Source organism: Phodopus roborovskii, unplaced genomic scaffold (genome assembly GCF_943737965.1).
Source record: "Phodopus roborovskii unplaced genomic scaffold, PHOROB, whole genome shotgun sequence".
Lineage (NCBI taxonomy): Eukaryota > Metazoa > Chordata > Mammalia > Rodentia > Cricetidae > Phodopus > Phodopus roborovskii.
Genome location: NW_026126201.1, coordinates 70,894 through 88,748, shown reverse-complemented (window position 1 = coordinate 88,748; position 17,855 = coordinate 70,894). Strand labels below are relative to the sequence as shown.

The 17,855-nt window shown below is 37.2% G+C and overlaps 1 protein-coding gene across 1 annotated transcript; it reads left to right on the top strand.

The window, feature by feature from the left end:
- The first annotated feature begins 16,869 nt into the window (after positions 1-16,869).
- LOC127218605 (40S ribosomal protein S23) lies at positions 16,870-17,362 on the top strand. Its single transcript, XM_051179612.1, has one exon. The coding sequence runs from the start codon at positions 16,895-16,897 to the stop codon at positions 17,324-17,326; it is 432 nt and encodes a 143-aa protein (XP_051035569.1). The 5' UTR covers positions 16,870-16,894; the 3' UTR covers positions 17,327-17,362.
- Positions 17,363-17,855: the final 493 nt, after the last annotated feature.

The window sequence follows — 17,855 nt, the reverse complement described above, 5'->3', positions numbered from 1 at the left end:
AAAATAAGGATCAAGACATCTTCTGCATACCCATTGTAAATCCTTTCCTCCCACTGGATTTAGGAGTTTGAGACATTCCATAAGGTTTCTATTCCATATTTTGAGTGATGTTATGAATAAGTTTGATGACTTGTAATGGTTCTGGCACAAGTTTATTTGTATCAAAGCTTGATTTACCAACTATGTCTGTAGGAAGCTGATCAAATAACCTGTCTGTGCTTTGGTTTCCTTCTGTTTAAGATAGTAGCTCCAATCTCATCAGAATATACTGAGGAGTAAATACACAAATAAGCAGGAGAACTATCTAGTGAAGAGTAAGTTCTTTCTATGAATTCATTGTTGCTGATGTTCCTGTTTCTACTCTTCTATAACCTTGTGGCCAGGATCTGTTCAAACTCCTGTTGGCTCAGTGAAATGATGCTGTGGGTGGCTTTTTGTTTCAATTACTGTTACTGCATAAGAACTTGCTTAAAATTTGCAAGCATTTAATTAGGATCCCAGATTCTTGGAAATACAAGTAAATGTGATCCCTTATGGCATGGAATTATGGCAGTCACTGACTTGCATCTGGCCTTTACTCATATCTATTGGCTAGGGAGGGATGTGGCAGAGACTAGGACTGTCAATATGACTAGCTTCTTGAGTTCTTTGTCAGATGTGGGGTTGGTGAATATCATCTTTTCCCTCATATTCACCTTTTTCTTTAGAATGAGATTGACCATGATGATTAACCTTTTATAACCACCCCTATTTAAATGAAAACAAACATTTATAGACAACATTTGGCAATTTGGGCATTGCTCTCTCCATACCACTTCTTGCTGTTTGGGAGTGCTCTCAATCCAAGGGGATCCTGAGAAAACCCAGATACATGGCCAGATTGTGGCTGTAGTAGTCTGAGGCTTCATCATCTCAGTTGTCTTGGATGACGATATCACCTGGGCTACTGCTTCAGGATGTCTTGTTTGTTCAAACCATATTAGTCTGTAAAGAATCTACAGCTTTCCATATTCTGTGGAATGAAAGCAGAATCTCTTTTCCAAAGTAACATATCCTTAGACTTAAATTTTAAAGTCAAGGCATTTTCAATATGTATGTGTTGGGTTAATCCTGCAGCTTATATTCAAATGTATTTTAGCAGCTGTTGCTTTTTCTTCAGCAATCAAACAATTCAAAGACAACACAGTAACATACAGTATCCAGACTCTCTGTATATTTTCCATCTTTCATGGCTCTTTAATTGCTATATTTCTATTACTTTTATTTTTTCATTTATTGAGACAGGGTTTCTCTGTATTTTGCCCTGGACTGAAATTCACTCTGTAAACCAGGTTGGCCTTGAAATCACAGAGATCCACTGCCTCTGCTCCTGATTGCTTTGATTAAAGGCATGTGCAACCACATCCAGATACTCTATTCTGTTTTTAACGACTATATCTGTTTTTTCTTTTCTCTGCCAAGCCTATGTATATTTTTAAACATACTGTAAACCCTTTAGAGGTTTCTCTTCATCTGAATCATTCCTTACTGTATATCTCTATTTTTTTTCTGACCAGATGAGTCATCAGTCTGCTAAACAGCTTGTCTAAAATTAAAGTGGCAGCTGGCCCTACCCTATTCCTTAGCTTGTTGATAGTCTAGCTTCATGGCAGAGTACTTACTTGTGGGAGCTATGCTTATTGCCACAGCTCTGCTGACTTTCTAGGTCCATGCCACCACCAAGAAGCATGCTGCTGGCTGCTTGTAAACACCATATCATTGTTTGGCAGCAGGGCCTCTTTAAAATCCTGTGCATTTCTTGCAACTTTGGCTGAGTCAGGAAGCTTCTCTTAAAGGAACCTCCAGCCTCTGCTTGCCTGTAGCAGAGTTGACTAGAGAAAATGCTGCTATGAAGAAGCCATGCTTCCTTTTGTTTAGAATCCCTTTTTAAGCTTTTGTGAGGTTTTACATGGAAATTCCTATACCACATTGGGGGTGTCATCAAGGGAAGCCTGAGCTACAGGAGACCATAAGTCAGAAAAGAAGAAACAAGAATACAATAAGAAGCCAAATTGTAAGTGGGAAATAATAATGAGAAAGGAAATGTGTTAAAGAGATGTTCTTGGCTTCTGACAACTATACCATTTCTGAATTAACTGTTTTCAGTAGTTACACTTTTCCAGCGCCATGCTTGGAGCCTTCTCTGCCATTGCCCTCTTTATGCACCAAGCCATCTATTTCCATTGTCTTACAAGTCTATAGCCCTTTGTATTCTCAACCTGTGGATCACAACCCCTTTGGCAAACGTGTATTTCAAAAAAAATTACATTTTTATTCATAACAGTAGCAAAATTACAGTCTTAAAGAAGCAACAAAATAATTTTTTATTAATAAATTTTATTTAAATTAGAAACCATGTAATTTTACATAGCAATCCCAGTTGCCTCTGCCATCCTCCCATTCCCCTGCACCAAACCCCCATCCCATCCCCCATCCACTCCCCAGGGAGGGGGAAGCCTTCTTTGAGGGGTCATCAAAATTTTTCAAGCCATTTGGGGTATGGCCTAGGCCCTCTCCCATGTCTTTAGACTAAGGGAGTTCCCATCCATGGGAAATGGGCTCCCGAAATCCATTTGTGCCCTAGGGATGCATCCTGGTTCCACTGCCAGAGGCCCTGTAGGCTGCCCAGTCCTCCTATCTGACACCCATGTTCAGGGGGTCTGTTTTGGTCCTATGTTGGCTCCCCAGCTATCAGTCTGGGGTCCATGAGCTATCACTTGTTCAGGTCAGCTGTCTCTGTGGGTTTTCTCAGCATGTTCTTGAATCCTTTGTTTGTCACTCTACCATCTCTGAAATTGGATTCAAGGAATTTGGCTGAGTGCTTAGTTGCAGAACTCTGCTTCTGCTTCCATTAGCTACTGGAGAAAGGCTCTAGGATGGCATTTAAATAGTCATCATTCTCATTATAGGGGAATGACATTTAATGTAGTCTCTCTACTATTGCTTAAATTCCTATTTGGGGTCATCCTTGTGGACCTCTATACAATTTCCTAGTGCCAGATTTCTCTTTAAACCTATTGTGCCTCCTTCAATTGATGTTTTTCTTTTCTTGCTATCCTTTATCCATCTCCCCATTCAATCTTCCTGATCCCCCATGTTCTCCTCTCCTCTTTACTTCTCCCCTTCCCTTTCCCCTATCTCCCTCCTGCCTACCCCCATAATCTCAATTTGTTCAGGGGATCTTGTCCCTTTCCCCTTCACCAGGCGACTGTATATGTCACTCTTACGGTCCTCCTTGATTCCTAGCTTCTCTGGAGGTGTGGATTGTACTCTGATAAACCTTTGATCTATGTCTAATATCTGTATATGAGTGAGTACATACCATGTTTGTCTTTTGTGACTGGGTTACCTCATTTAGGATATTTTTTTCTAGCTCTATCTGTTTGCCTTGGAATTTCAAAGTTCCATTTTTTTTTCCCACTGAGTAGTACTCCACATTTTCTCTATGCATTCCTGGGTGGAGGGGTATCTAGGTTGCTTTAAGTATCTGGCTATTACAAATAATGCTGCTATGAACATAGGTGAATAGATGTCCTTGTTGCATGAATGTTGCTGGATCTTGTGGTAGACTGGTTCTCATTTTCAGGAGGAACCACCATATTGATTTCCAAAGTGATTGTACCAGTTTGCACTCCCACCAGCACTGGAGAAGTGTTTCCCTTTTTCCACATCCTCTCCAGCATAAACTGCCATTAGTATTTTTCATTTTAGCCATTCTGATGGGTGTAAGATAGTATCTCAGAGTTGTTTTGATTTGCATTTCCCTGATGGCTAAGGATGTTGAGGACTTTCAACCATTTTGGATTCCTCCATTGAGAATTTTCTGTTTAGTTCTAAACCCCAATTTTAATTGAATTATTTGGTGTTTTGGTGACTAGCTACTTGAGTTCTTTGTATAATTTGGAAATCAGCCCTCTGTCAGATGTGGAGTTGGTGAAGGGTGAAGATATTTCTGTTTTTTCTTGTTTACTGTGTCATACCTCTAGAAGTTCCTTTATTGTACAGGTTGTTTTTGTTTTTCTGGCTATCCCAGGTTTTGTTTTTTTTTTCTTTTGTTTTTCCGTATAAAGTTGAGTATTGTCCTTTCAAGGTCTGTGAGGAATTGTGCTCGGGTTTTGATGGCATTGGCAATCCCCACCAAAAGTAATTTTATTTTAAAGATTTATTTATTTATTTATTTATTATTTATTATACAGTGCTCTCTCTGCATGTACATCTGCATGCCAGAAGAGGGCACCAGATTTCATTACAGATAGTTGTAACCCACCATGTGGTTACTGGGAATTGAACCACTGAGCAATCTCTCCAGCAACAAAATAATTTTATGGTTGGGGGTTACCCCAACATGAAGATATTAGCAAGGTTGAGCACCACAGCTCTAAAAGAAAGTAACTTTTTTTTTTCTCCATTGTGAAAACCAAGGTTGGTCTTTAGTATTTGAATCTCAGCAGAGTTTCATATGGATTCAAATAATTTAAATGGGGATGTTTAATGTAACCTCCATATAGAAGGAAAATTTCATTGGTTAAAAGTTACTGTTTTGTTTGAAAGTAGCTGTGATTTCATCCATTAATTGTTATTAGGTTATATTTGGAAAGTTCCCAAGGAAGCTGATGTTTCTTTGCTTTCAAAACCCTGTGTTACTATGAGAAAAAGTTTGAAATGTGATTGCAAAAGTTTTCTTGATGCAAATTTGTAACTTGATGAAGAGAGCATTAAGCCTTCCTATCATTAGCCAAGCTGAACTTCCACTTTTTGTGTTAATTGTTAAATATCTTATCTAGATAACCAACACTGAAGAGTTACCTTTAGCTAATGATATTATAACATGCAAAATACCATCCTCATATAACTCCCAAATGATTTTATGTAAAATATTGATATTTAATATTCTAGTATCTTTTAGCCCATGGCTGATGGTTCTGTGATGGTAATACTAGAAAATGAATCATTATAGTCAGATATGATGTTTGTTAAATGGGTTCATTTTAACTTTATAGCTACCTCTTGTAGTATAGCATCTTAACAACATGCTTGAATTTAGAGAAGGAAAGCCAAATCCAACTCCAAAGCCAGCATTGTTTACATGAATTTGGACTTCAGGAATACTAGATAGTAGAAAGAAATAGATTTCTGTATAGAAATATTTTACTACAATTAAATATTTTTACCATATATCAGATTCCGCTTCATTAAGTGATTGTTTCTGAAGAGCTGTCTTCTCTTCTGTAGGTACCTGGAGAGGGGTATATATAGGCGCGTGGAGAGGGGAGACAGTAGTATGCTTGAAGTGATTCAAGGCAGCTCACAAGATCTATTCAATATAGGTTTAGAAATTTTGTGAGCTGGCTGTTAAATACTACTATTAAGAAATTAAATGTTGTAAGTCTACAATTAAAATTTATAAAACCAAAAAGTAATTAATGAACTTCTAATTATAGTACTTTATTTTGATTATTGAAGTGAGATTATGTATTTACATATTTTGGATCTTTGTTGGAATTATGTATAATTGGTTGCTGTTTTGCAACCTTCACAATTTTATGTTCAGTGACATCATGTTCATACCTTGAAATTGAACATTTTGCAATAGTTGGAATGTTAAGCCCATGGAAATGGACTAACATTGTAGATCATAATTTATAAGAGTTAGTCATTAAAGTTTATAAGTTCACTACTGTGTTCTGTGGAGAGATAGTCTGAAGAATGTTTCAATAATGGGTAAGTAACATAACAGAAATTCACAGAAATGTCTCTACTGGCATTGGGAAAATAGGGAGATAGTAACATCCAAGAAAGCCCCTGAAGAATGAAACAGATGTTATTATGAAGAGGCCCATAAGTAGTGTATTCTTGACTTGGGGAATAACTAGTAAAGACATGGGAGAAGGAAAGCATTGGTCATACTTGGGGAATCAGTGGGGATGTATCTGAATGATACACACTTGTGAAAGGAAATGGTAAATATGAGGAGGGGACAGAATTTGAAACCCAAGTGTGAAATATTTAAATGCCATAGTAAAGGACTTGCAAAAAATTTTGAAATAAGAAATCATTCAAGATTTTTGAGTAGAAGCATAACACTTTAAGAATGTGACTTTTTCAAATACTAACATAAATAGGTATAAGTAATAAGGCCAGCAGTACAGAGCTGGCTCTAAAGTCAGTGATTCAATGCTCTGGAGCTAACACATGCTGTGCATCTAGACTGGCATTGTGGTGAAGGAAGAAGAAAGACCCAGGTGTAAGGGATGGTTTGAATGAAAACTGCCTAAGTCTGGTTATGGTGTTGGCACTACCTTCTTATGCTAGCATTTTCACACGTTTCTACTGTTATTTGAATAGTTCATTGGCCCTGTGATAAAAGAAAAATTAAACAAGTTGGCATGCCTATGTGTTTTATCTTTTTTGACTATGTGTGATGCACTTGGACTCCATGTTATAGAATGAAACCTGAATATATCTTATTAAAAGCTTATCACGCATACATTGTTAGTGTTTTTTTTTTTTTTTGTACCCACCAACTTATTATTCTGGTTGAGTACATGATCCCTACCAGCAGAAATGACCTAGACAAACAACTTCAAGATTTATCTGTGTACAACCGTCCTTCTCAGTCCTCAATGGGCACCTGCATGAGTATGGTACACACACTTCCATCCATAAAGACACATACACAACAAATAAATGAATAATAATATTTTAAGTGCCTAGAATCTTAACAATGTATCAGTGAAGCTAGGTTTCAGCATATTTCAACTTGGCATAGGAGACATCCATACAACTACCCAAACCACTAAAGTCAACACTTCATTTTTGAAATTTCTTAGAGAAGGCAGCTTTTTATTTGCCATACAAGACTGAAGCTGGCACCAATTCAGAGTGGTTCTAATTAAGACTATCTGAAGAGATCTATGTGTAAAATTTCAATTAATATTGAGTGAGAGGAACAGGCAGCATTTAAAATTTTTTCAATATGCTGGACCGTTGGAAACAACCAATGGGAAACAGGTATTCCTTGACAACATCTTAAAGATAACAATTGTGAAAGTTTCAAATGGGTGTGTCCTCTGAGCCTAATAAAAACTTCAAAGAAATTGATCGAAGTATGCTGTGGGTACTGATGACCTGCACGATACTCAGAGGCACTAGGTAGTCATGAGTACTGCCCCTTCATGAGGTAGCCGAATAACTTTTCCACTGCTTGTGGCAACATCATAGAGCTGACAGTGAAAAGGGGCATGAGAACGTTGAGCTCTGTGATGTCCCCTTTGAAATTGAATGAGTGGGACTTGACATGCTTTATATGGTTTGGCTTTAGCTTATAGATTGTGTTCAAGCTACTCTGAGAACTACCTTGTAAAGTGACAAAATGACTGCAGTTAAAGGGATAAGGGAATTCTATTGCAATGATAAGGGCTTGGCTAGTGGGTTGGCGGTAGAAATGATAGTCATATGTATGGAATGTAACTGTGAAAATGCTGAGGAACACAAGAGGAAAAGAAACTTAAGCTTGAAGCTAACGAAAAGAGCAGTGTCTATATTAGAAAAGATTAGGTCCAAAGACCAAACCAGGCTGGGGATCATGGCAGCAGAATGGAATGCTGTGTGTTTAGAGTTGTGCTCTGCGACTGTCAGTGCTTACAGATAACAATTAATCTTTGAACCCCATTTTCTGCTGAACTCTCTGGGAACAGATGTGTTTGTAAATGTCAGTTCCCTCTGTAGTGGGCACCAACAGTTTCCTCTCTCTGTTTTTTATTTCTCCAAAGCTGACCCTAGGACCTCTCAGCACATAATATTCTAACCTCTTGACCTGGTGTAACTGACCTCTGGAGAGGCCTCTAAAGCACCCATTAAGTTAGAGCGGCTTTTCTGAGGAGAAGAAAGACGAGCACAAAACACTAACACTTCCATCTATGCTAAGCTGGCTTTGGGGCCTCTCTGCTCACTTCCAAGGACAACTTACTTTTAATTTTGTTGTCCTTTGTTTTAGAGGCACTCAATGACAGTGTTGTCTTCCCTTGAACCCGGATTGTAGCTATAATGCAAGGTGCAAGCTTTACAATTCCAATTTCCAGAATAAAAGTCCCATTCAAGTGAAAATCTCTTTATGATAGCATGTTCAAGAGTAGCCAATTAATTTCCTTTTGTATTTTTGAGAAGGGATTTTTATTTTGTTACTTTTTGTATTAGTCAACCTGTGAATACTAGTCTTCTGCCGTAACATTTTTGTATTAATTATTAGAATGCCATACAATGTATCTTGTCCATATTTCCCTGAAGTCCTCTCTAACCTAACCCTCCATTTCATGTTTTCTGTGTCTGTTTTATTTTGGGATAAACTGTCTTGTAGCAGATGTCTTGGTCATTTGGCTCTCACAGTCTTTCCACCTGCTGCCCTGTCTTCTGAGTGTTCCCTGAGTGCTGCGTGTAGTGGTTGTGTTGTAGACACATTAAATCAAGTTCAGTATCATATTGTCAGTTGTTTTCCCCATGCTTGCTAGTTGTAGCTTTTTTTCTAGACAGGGTTTCTCTGTGTAGCTCTGGCTGTCCTGGAAGTTGCTCTGTAAACCAGACTGGTGTCAAACTCAGAGATCTGCCTGTCTCTGCCTCCTGAGTGTTAGGATTAAAGGTGGGAGCCACCACCACCACAATTGGTTGTTGCTTTTTAAGGATAGAAATCTACTGCAAAAAGAATCTTCTTTGGATATACTAGTTTAGAAAACTAGTTGTAGTAGGTTATCCTGTGGGTTCTGTATGCTCACCACTCAAAGGTGGTTAACTAAATGTACAGGACCAGACATAAATTTCTTCCTAATTAACAGGTCTTCTTTTTTTCTTTTTAGAGACAGGGTTCCTCTGTGTAGCTTTGGAGACTGTCCTGGAACTCACTCTATAGAGCAAGCTGGCCTCGAACTCAAAGATCTGTCTGCATCTGCCTCCTGAGTGTTGGGTTTAAAGGCATGGGCCACCAACACTGGGCTAATTAACAGGCCTTAAAATTGCATTGGGTGAATGCTGGCTACCTCAGGACATAAATGTCACTATTGTTTCTACTTTTTAGAGTATCTTGCCATACTGGTCATTGTGGTTCTTTGATGTTACAGCTTGATAGGACTATTATTGCTTTTCCCTGTTGGTAGCTTGAAAGTATCTTTCCAAAACTATGAGAGCTAGACCTCAGTAAGCATGCTTTCAGGTCATATCCAGATAAATTCATATAAATCTTCTGTCTGAAATGTGTTGTTTTCAGCAACATGGACTTATTGCCATATTTTTTTTAAAGGCAACCAAGGGAAACAGCAATATTGTTTTAGAAGTCTCTTGGATTCCTCTAAATAACAAATTACATAGAGCTTTCCTATACCTGGCACTGGCATTTTTTTATATTGGCTATGAGTTTTGGGGGACAAATATTGTCATGCCAGTTGTCATAGCTTCCATTAGACTATGGCACACATCCATATGTACATTTTTATTTTGAATAGCCATAAACTAATATTTTCCACATTGCGTTTATAGACATCTAAGAGTCTGTATGATCATTCTCAAGGCAACAAAAGCATTCAAACAGCATTTATAACTCCATGATAAACAAATCAGATATGAAATGAGCCAGCACCACTCTAGCTTTCATTGTCTATGCATGGGCATAGTTCTCTTCTGGAAATAAAATTAAGTCACTGAAACTCACCCTGAAATTGAAAATACTTCAACAGAGTTACCTTAATAAGCAATGGAGTCATCTCTATAACCACCCCTGACCAAAGTCAGGTCTCGTACCAGCAGCGTATATTGCTCCATGGGTAAGGAGCAGTCGAGCAAAGGAAGACAAGAAAGAAGCTTGACAACAGGAAATAGTGGCGTTTGTCTCCTTGGTGTAAGTTTTGGGGAAGAAGAGAACTTTGGCAGAGATAATTGCTCCTTGATGCTTGACATTCTATAGACTGGGAAGCTAGCCAGGACAGCATGGGTATTGTGGCTGCATAGCCTTCTGACATAGTTCTCTTATCTATAAACAAAATTATACTTTTCAGTCAGACCAGGCTATAGATTTTCTTTATATCACTTTATTGAAGTATTATTAGGTACTCCTAATACACTTCTAATATTCTCCTTTCAATGCTTCCTATTTCAGAAAAATGATACCACTATGCAATAAATTACTCCTCAATCCCTTGACTCCTCCCTTTCATCTTTGTTCACAGTGAATCCAGTAGCAGGACTCCTGTGTTATACTTTAAAACTGAGCCAAACTTTATTTACTTCTTTCATTTTCTAACAAGGCGCTGGTCAGTATCTGGTCCTCTATTATTCTTTCGTCCTCATCTCCTTATACCCATCCTTATCTCCCTCTAGTCTCTTTGGCCCAGTAAAACCCTTCTAAAATGTAAACTGGTTTATGTCATTATGCTTGGGATACAACCCACACTTCACATTCTCTTTCAGTGTTTATGAAGTCCTTACCAATCAGTTCTTGCCTGTTTCTCTGACTTCCAGGCTTCATAAGTTCCAGCCCCACTGAAATATGTTTCTAGTTGTGAAGACATAGAAGACTATCCCACATCCATTCCTGGATGTTCCTTCCCCTTGAAGCATTATTTTTCATATACCTGCGAACATCTCTTTGCATGATTGGCTGCTTATCATCCTTGAGTCTTCTAATCAGATATAATTCTCATACCTATTAACTCATTTGGAAGGAGCATCTGCGCATGTGCCCTCCCTATGACATCAGTTTACTTCCATTTTATTTATAATACTTGTCTTTGTACAATTTATGTGAGTGGTTTTCATGCTTATTGCTAATTGCCAAAGATGAGCTGTGTGAGAATGCAGGACATTTCGATCTTATTTTCATGTTTTTCCAAGTACCCAGTATGTTGCCTGGTACATAGTTAGGCATTCTACTTTTTTCTTAGGAATGAATGGATGGATTATTGAATTAAATTATGACTAATAGGAATGAATTTCTGGGATGATTACAGAAAACAATGGGGAAGAAATGATCTGGGAAATTTTCACCACTGTTTTCCGCCTTATGCTCTGTCTACTCATGTACTGCTAATTCGGTTTGTAAATTTTCAATGGTTGTTTCTTCAGTTCCTGGGCACTTTCAGCATTTATTTTGGCTTAATGTTCCATCACCCCATTTCATATTTCTGAAGATGGTAAAGCCTGAATTATTAGGTGGAAGAATTAGAATTTACTTTAGGGAATGGTTTGTTTATCCATTCACAATGATTCCTGGCCCTTTGCTGGAAGGCCTGGTTTAGGTATATCTAAGGCCCATAAAGCACAGGTTTTAAGAAGAGCTGTGTCAACAGTGTGTCAACAGTGTGTGTGTGCGTGTGTGTGTGTGTGTGTGTGTGTGTGTGTGTGTGTGTGTGTGTTTTCTGAGCAGATGATATGAGAAGTTGATTTTGCTGTCAGTCGCCCTAATAGATCAGCCTTAAGAAAGAACACTGTCACTGTGAATAAATATTGGAAGCCTAGTATGTTTGTCTCAATGGTCTAAGTTCTTGAATACTTTTCCCCACATTTTCAAACTAGTTACTTCCAATTGGTAGTTGAATTGTCTGCCATGAGACTATTAAATAACTAATCTTGCTTTAGCCTTTTTAGCTAACCCAGTCTCTCACCTGTGGGTGATAGTTGAATTGGTTGCTCATTTTGTCCCAAGATGAAATGGGGGAGATTGAGCCACCTGACAGCAGGCTTAACACCAGCATAGTGTGGACAATGTTCCAGTTGCCACTAACATCACCAAGAGGCTTTGGCACTTTTCAAGGCTTTCCTCAAGTTGTAGATTTCCTCAAGGACAGTGTGAAAAATCTTCCATCATAACAGAAAAGCTAAGTTGTTTTATGACTTACAGTTTATAAAATGGGAAATGAGTTTCATGTTTTCTAAACCAACTGACCATAAACCATAAGGAAACTTTAGATATCCTTATATCTGCCAATCAAGTATTTGCTGCTATGTGAATGTGATTAATCAAGTTATTGGCTTGAATTTTATGTTTACATAAACACATTTAACTTATTTGTTTATATTTTAGTATATCTTTCAAGAATTGTGTTTTCTTTTACCTTATTCCTTTATTGGTAGTTATGATATATACAGTAGGATCATGTTCATTTAATAGTGGAATGAAGACAAATTCATCAAAGCTTGGGAAGTCTAGGGTTTGAACCTACATATTCATATTTCTGATAGCCTTTTTTGTTCCTTTTTATTATTCATCTTTTATCACTTTACAAATGACATTACCATTACAATTAAGACTCTCAGGACCTTAACCACTTGCAAATATCATACTTGATACGAAAAGACTGACTAATGAAATTATTTTTAAAATGGGTTTAGATTTAGTTCTCTAGTCAACAGGGTTGAAGCCACTTTTTGCCTTTTGACTGTTAATTTCATTGATTAACATAGTTACCTTCCTGGCTGTCTTCGCTAGAGAAATAAATGTCTCTTATTAAAGAAATATGCAGAAACCCAGAAAATAGTAGATATGTATAATGATTCAGAGAGTCAGAGAGACAAAAGGATGACTCCTTCCCAAAACAAGCACTTCTGATTTATTTACCATAAAAACAATGTCCGTAACATTTCCTTTTAGCTCCAATCTTCTTAATATATTCCTAATCTAAATGTGTTATTGCTGTAAAAAGGAAATTCTCTTTTATGTGGTATATTCCTAATCTAAATGTGTTATTGCTGTAAAAAGGAAATTCTCTTTTATGTCGTGTATGTGGCACAAATGAAGATCCTAGCCATGATGTAGCTGGGGGGATCTCTTTTGGGTAAAGTTAATGGGAAGATATATCCTTTTCAGAGCATCTGGAACAAGGGAAATTATTGGAGGGAGGCTGTGGTCAGTATATTAAAGAAGAGGATAAACAAGACATAAAAGGAAAAAAAAAATTGAGATGCAGTTCTGGAGACAAGGAAGACAGAAGCTGTCAGAAATGAATCAGAAACCATGGATGAGAGCTAAGTGAGTGGGCAGTATGGGTAAAACAGGTGGTCCTGATGGTAGAGGAGTAGTCTAGCCTTCTGTTTGCTTTCCAACAATGGAAGAAACAATCACGTTTCCAAGGTCATCACTGGTTCTGATCAGCTATATATGTACATATGCATCATCAGTACACACAAACCTCTTTGCTCTGTTGGCTGAGAGGGTCCAGAAGCAATGTCTTCCTAGTAGCAATGAATTTTTCTGGCAGTTGAAAAGCAGTTTTCATGACTGTGTTTCTGGACTCCTTGGATAGATGGTTAATACAAGGACTTAGGTAGGAGATTCACATGAAAAAAAAAAAAACAAACAAACACACAAACAAAAAGTAAATCTTTGGGACATCTTTTAGAGCCAAAACGTAAATGGCATTTAGAAAATATAATAATGAATATATTCAAAGGAGCACAGAAAGCAAATAAAATGTCCTGAAATTCCTAAATTAAGACATTTTGGCAAGTATACACAAGAAACAAAGGGCAAACTAAATGCTTAGAAATCCATGTTAATACAAGTAAATTGTTGAATAAGACAAATTCCATGAGTGTCAATTCTCTATAAAATCTGCTTTCAAGGAGGTAGAGTATAACATGCTACTACTTCTTTCTAGACTGGAAATAGTGAATGCTTTTTACAGAGTCTAGAGTCGGGGAGAAATAATAGCCTGGATTTCCAGTGGAGAAACCTGAAATGTGATATACTAGAGAACTGATCAAGTTCAACATGAATAGTAATTATCTCTTCATGTTCATACCCTGTGATGTTTGTCATAAAATATATAACCCAAGTCTACTCCTGAGAAAATACTAGAAAAATCAAAGTTGAGTTGTATCCCACAAAGTAATTGATGAGTTCTCTAAGATCTATCAAGGTCATTAAGAAATAAAAACTGGAGAAATTGTTAGAGCCAAAACAGAGCCTCAGTAGACATGGGATCCTGGAACAGAAAAGGGACATTATAGAAAAAAAGGAGAAGAAATCTTACTTTAATTAACAATGTATTAGGGAATTTTGGCATGGGAGTGGGGGCACACAGGCACTCTGTTAAAAACTCCTCTGAATTTGTATCAGTATTGAAATAGAGAGCTTATGGTAAAATGAAATTAAAACAGGCCCTGGATGCTATGTGAAGACCAAGCAACCTTTTCATATGTAAGGTGGCTTAAAGCACCATAGGACAAAACACTCAATGAATGACAATAATGCTTGATAGAGCAGAGTAATGAACCTTTAAAGGGAGGTGAAGGAAGCACAGGAAGAAGGAAGACCAGTCAGGAGCCAAGAAGTGGGAAATGAGAACACAATTCAAAGGTATACTCAAATGTAATATTTTGGTTTTTCTTCATAACCTTATAAATGGAAAAGGCACCTGTTTTTCAAGATTTTCTGATGGAGCAAATAATTTTCACGAAGTCCTTTAAATACAATCATCATTTTCTAAATGGTTATTTTTCTCACCCCCTCCCCCTTTATTATTATGATGTTTGGTCTAGTGCAATTTCATAATAACTTTTCCAGCAGGATGAAACTAGAGACATGGCTTAGAAATCTGTGATGTGTCCTTATTGATATTATTAGAAATGAAATGTCATTGGCAATATATTATTCATTTCTGTCTTGGGTAGCCAGGTTCTCAAATTTGTATGGGAAGAGTTACTTTCTGAAGATGTGCTCTTCTAGTCTTTCCCTCATTAATTTTGTGGTACTTACTTTATTAACTAATTTAATTTTCACTTCATTAATTTTCTCAGAGTCTCTAACTTTTAAATGGCAGTAGTAATTCCTCTTCTGTAACTATATGCTGTGCATGTCTACTTGCATTTCTCCTTCCAACTTGATTTCTTTTGCAGTCTCATATGCCTTCCACATTTGATTTTTGACTTGCTAATTAGCCTTGGGAAATATTTGATCCCAATGTGTATTCTCAGTACTCCACTGCTCTATCTCTCACCTCCCTTCCATTCTGTCTTCAGTTTTTATGCTCAGAGGCAGAAGCTAAAACAGAACTAAAACATTTGGGCTTTAAGATCAAGATTAATCACTAGACTTTCTTATAATTTTGTATCTAGATTCTCAATTCTTCCAAGAAGGGAACTATGTTGCATTGCCCTTCTAAATTCACACTGTGCCTATCACATATTCCATGTATTGATACTAAGCACGTGACACTAAGTACTAGCAGGTGGAATCCCCATCACAAAATCCAAACATAATTAGCAATGTGAGAAAAGAGCTATATAGAAAGGCTCACAGTCTGCACTGCTATCTTTACAGATTATGGCTAAGAGAAGATACAAAATTGGTAGTAGTAAAAGTTTAGTACTATATATGTATGTGGAATCTCCATGCAAGACAAATGACTACTCTGTAAAAGATGTGCTGGTGTTCTTAACTCTCCGGGGATTTAAGTTGCCTAGCAGCAAAAGCAATCCCCCATCTTCTCATTATTGCATGGCAGATGCTGCTCTTGGATAACAGAGATGATTCACAGTAGGTCTCAAGACCTTTTTCGGTAGGCCTTCATAGTTTTTACACACACACACACACACACACACACACACACACACACACACACACACACACCACAGCAATTATGCTAAAATATTTGAAAGCACATTTTTTGATGTAAACTAAAGCTGAAGTACAATGTTCAATTGTTTGAAGTATTCAAAAAACATTGTTTATTACAAATTTTTAGTATAATATCATCTACACAAAGACATTATTGGATAACCCCAACTAACAGATTAGATAGATGAGTTGTCTGACCTAGCATGGCTGTTCCATTTGTGCAGTAATCCAAAATAATGTGTATTTCTTGGCAAGGCTGGTGTCTTACTTCTCAAACATATGGGGTTACTCAATAAACTTTCACAGAACAAAGGGAATTATAATAGAATAAAACTCAGTGTTTATTTTATTATATATGTTAATGAAATTTGAATAGTTAAAAAAAAAACCTTCAGGATAACTTGCATCCTTGCCAAAGATAAAAAAGAAGATTAAGCAATCTGTGCTGAGAACAGCTCCTGAGCCAACCATAGCCATGTCTTTTGTAGGTAAATCTGATAATCACAAGTCAGGCATATATAATAAAGGCAAGTGCATCCCAATTTTCTTGGGTTTAGGTTGGCATTTTGTAAAGCGGGATGACCTAATTAAATAATGATTGGCATTTGGACCAAGAATATATACATAAACTCAATAAATTAATTAAATAGAGCAAACTTGATTATTATTTCCTGCTACATCTAATACATGACATATGGTGCATTGATTTTGAAACTATCAACTTCAAAATGTTACTATGTAATAAAAATGTTTTCTTTTCTTTCTATTTTTTAATTAAAATACAAATATAATTTCCCTTCACTTTCCTCCACACCCTCCGACATCCCCCTCATTCTTCTTAAATTAAGAGGGATATAGGGAGTGTGTGTGTGTGTGTGTGTGTGTTTCTGTTCTGCTGAGTAAGTTTAGTGTTGCCTATATATGTATGATTTCAAATTTAACATACCATAAATTTTCTTTCTGAATATGCATCAGCATTCATTTAAACTAGTATCTTCTGTAAAAAATATATTCAAACCTGTGATAACACAATTGGTTAAACTATTTTTGTTCTCTTCTTATTTATTCATTCCACAAATGTTTGCAAAGTACATGGTTCATGCTAATCATTATGCTAGGTTATGGAGGCAGAGGAGAAAACACAGCCTGGCCTCTGACTATCTAGTTGTCATTCTCACAACATTCTTTTTACACTATTGTTGTCCTTGTAAGAAAGCAATTTATTACTCTTTCTCTCGGGGCCGTGGCGCCGGCAAGATGGGCAAGTGCCGTGGTCTCCGTACTGCCAGGAAGCTCCGCAGCCACCGACGGGACCAGAAGTGGCATGACAAACAATACAAGAAAGCCCACTTGGGCACAGCCCTGAAGGCCAACCCTTTCGGAGGTGCCTCTCATGCAAAAGGGATTGTGCTGGAAAAAGTAGGGGTTGAAGCCAAACAGCCAAATTCTGCTATCCGGAAGTGTGTCAGGGTGCAGCTCATCAAGAACGGCAAGAAGATCACAGCTTTCGTGCCCAATGATGGCTGCTTGAACTTCATTGAGGAAAACGATGAAGTTCTGGTTGCTGGGTTTGGTCGAAAAGGCCATGCTGTAGGTGACATTCCTGGAGTCCGCTTTAAGGTTGTTAAAGTAGCCAATGTGTCCCTTTTGGCCCTGTACAAAGGCAAGAAGGAGAGACCAAGATCCTAAATTTTGACAGTTGAAACAGTAATAAATTTTCATATTCTGAAAAAAAAGAAAGCAATTTATTTAGTTCTCTTTCTTCCGAAATACCTTCAATTCGCTTAACTATCAATGCAATTTGTTAATTTATGTCTGAAATTTAAACAAAAGGGGAAAAAAAGCAAAGCTACTACCACAGTAGACTTGATCCTATTTGATAATCGCCCCACTCTCCCTGAACACTATGACCACCCTATGCTTTTAAATATCTTTGAGTGAATTTTTCTTCATTTTTCAAACCTACCCCCTTTTACACATTTCAAGCCCTGTTTACATATTTTCATGTACAAGAACCTAAACTATCTTAGAAGAAAAGTATCTGGCATCTTTTTAGTTCTCTAGGACACATTTCTATTGTTTTTAAATGTTGAAACCAACTTGACTAAATAGAAATTCCATTTACTAGTAGTCTTAATCTCATGTAGTCATTGATCCTCTGTCTTTTCTTGATTGACTCAGTCTATTTTATGTTGCTATAATAGAATATTCAAGACAA

Bases quoted from the DNA above. Each gene is read 5' to 3' on its own strand.
- LOC127218605 (XM_051179612.1), top strand. From the start codon at position 16,895: ATGGGCAAGTGCCGTGGTCTCCGTACTGCCAGGAAGCTCCGCAGCCAC.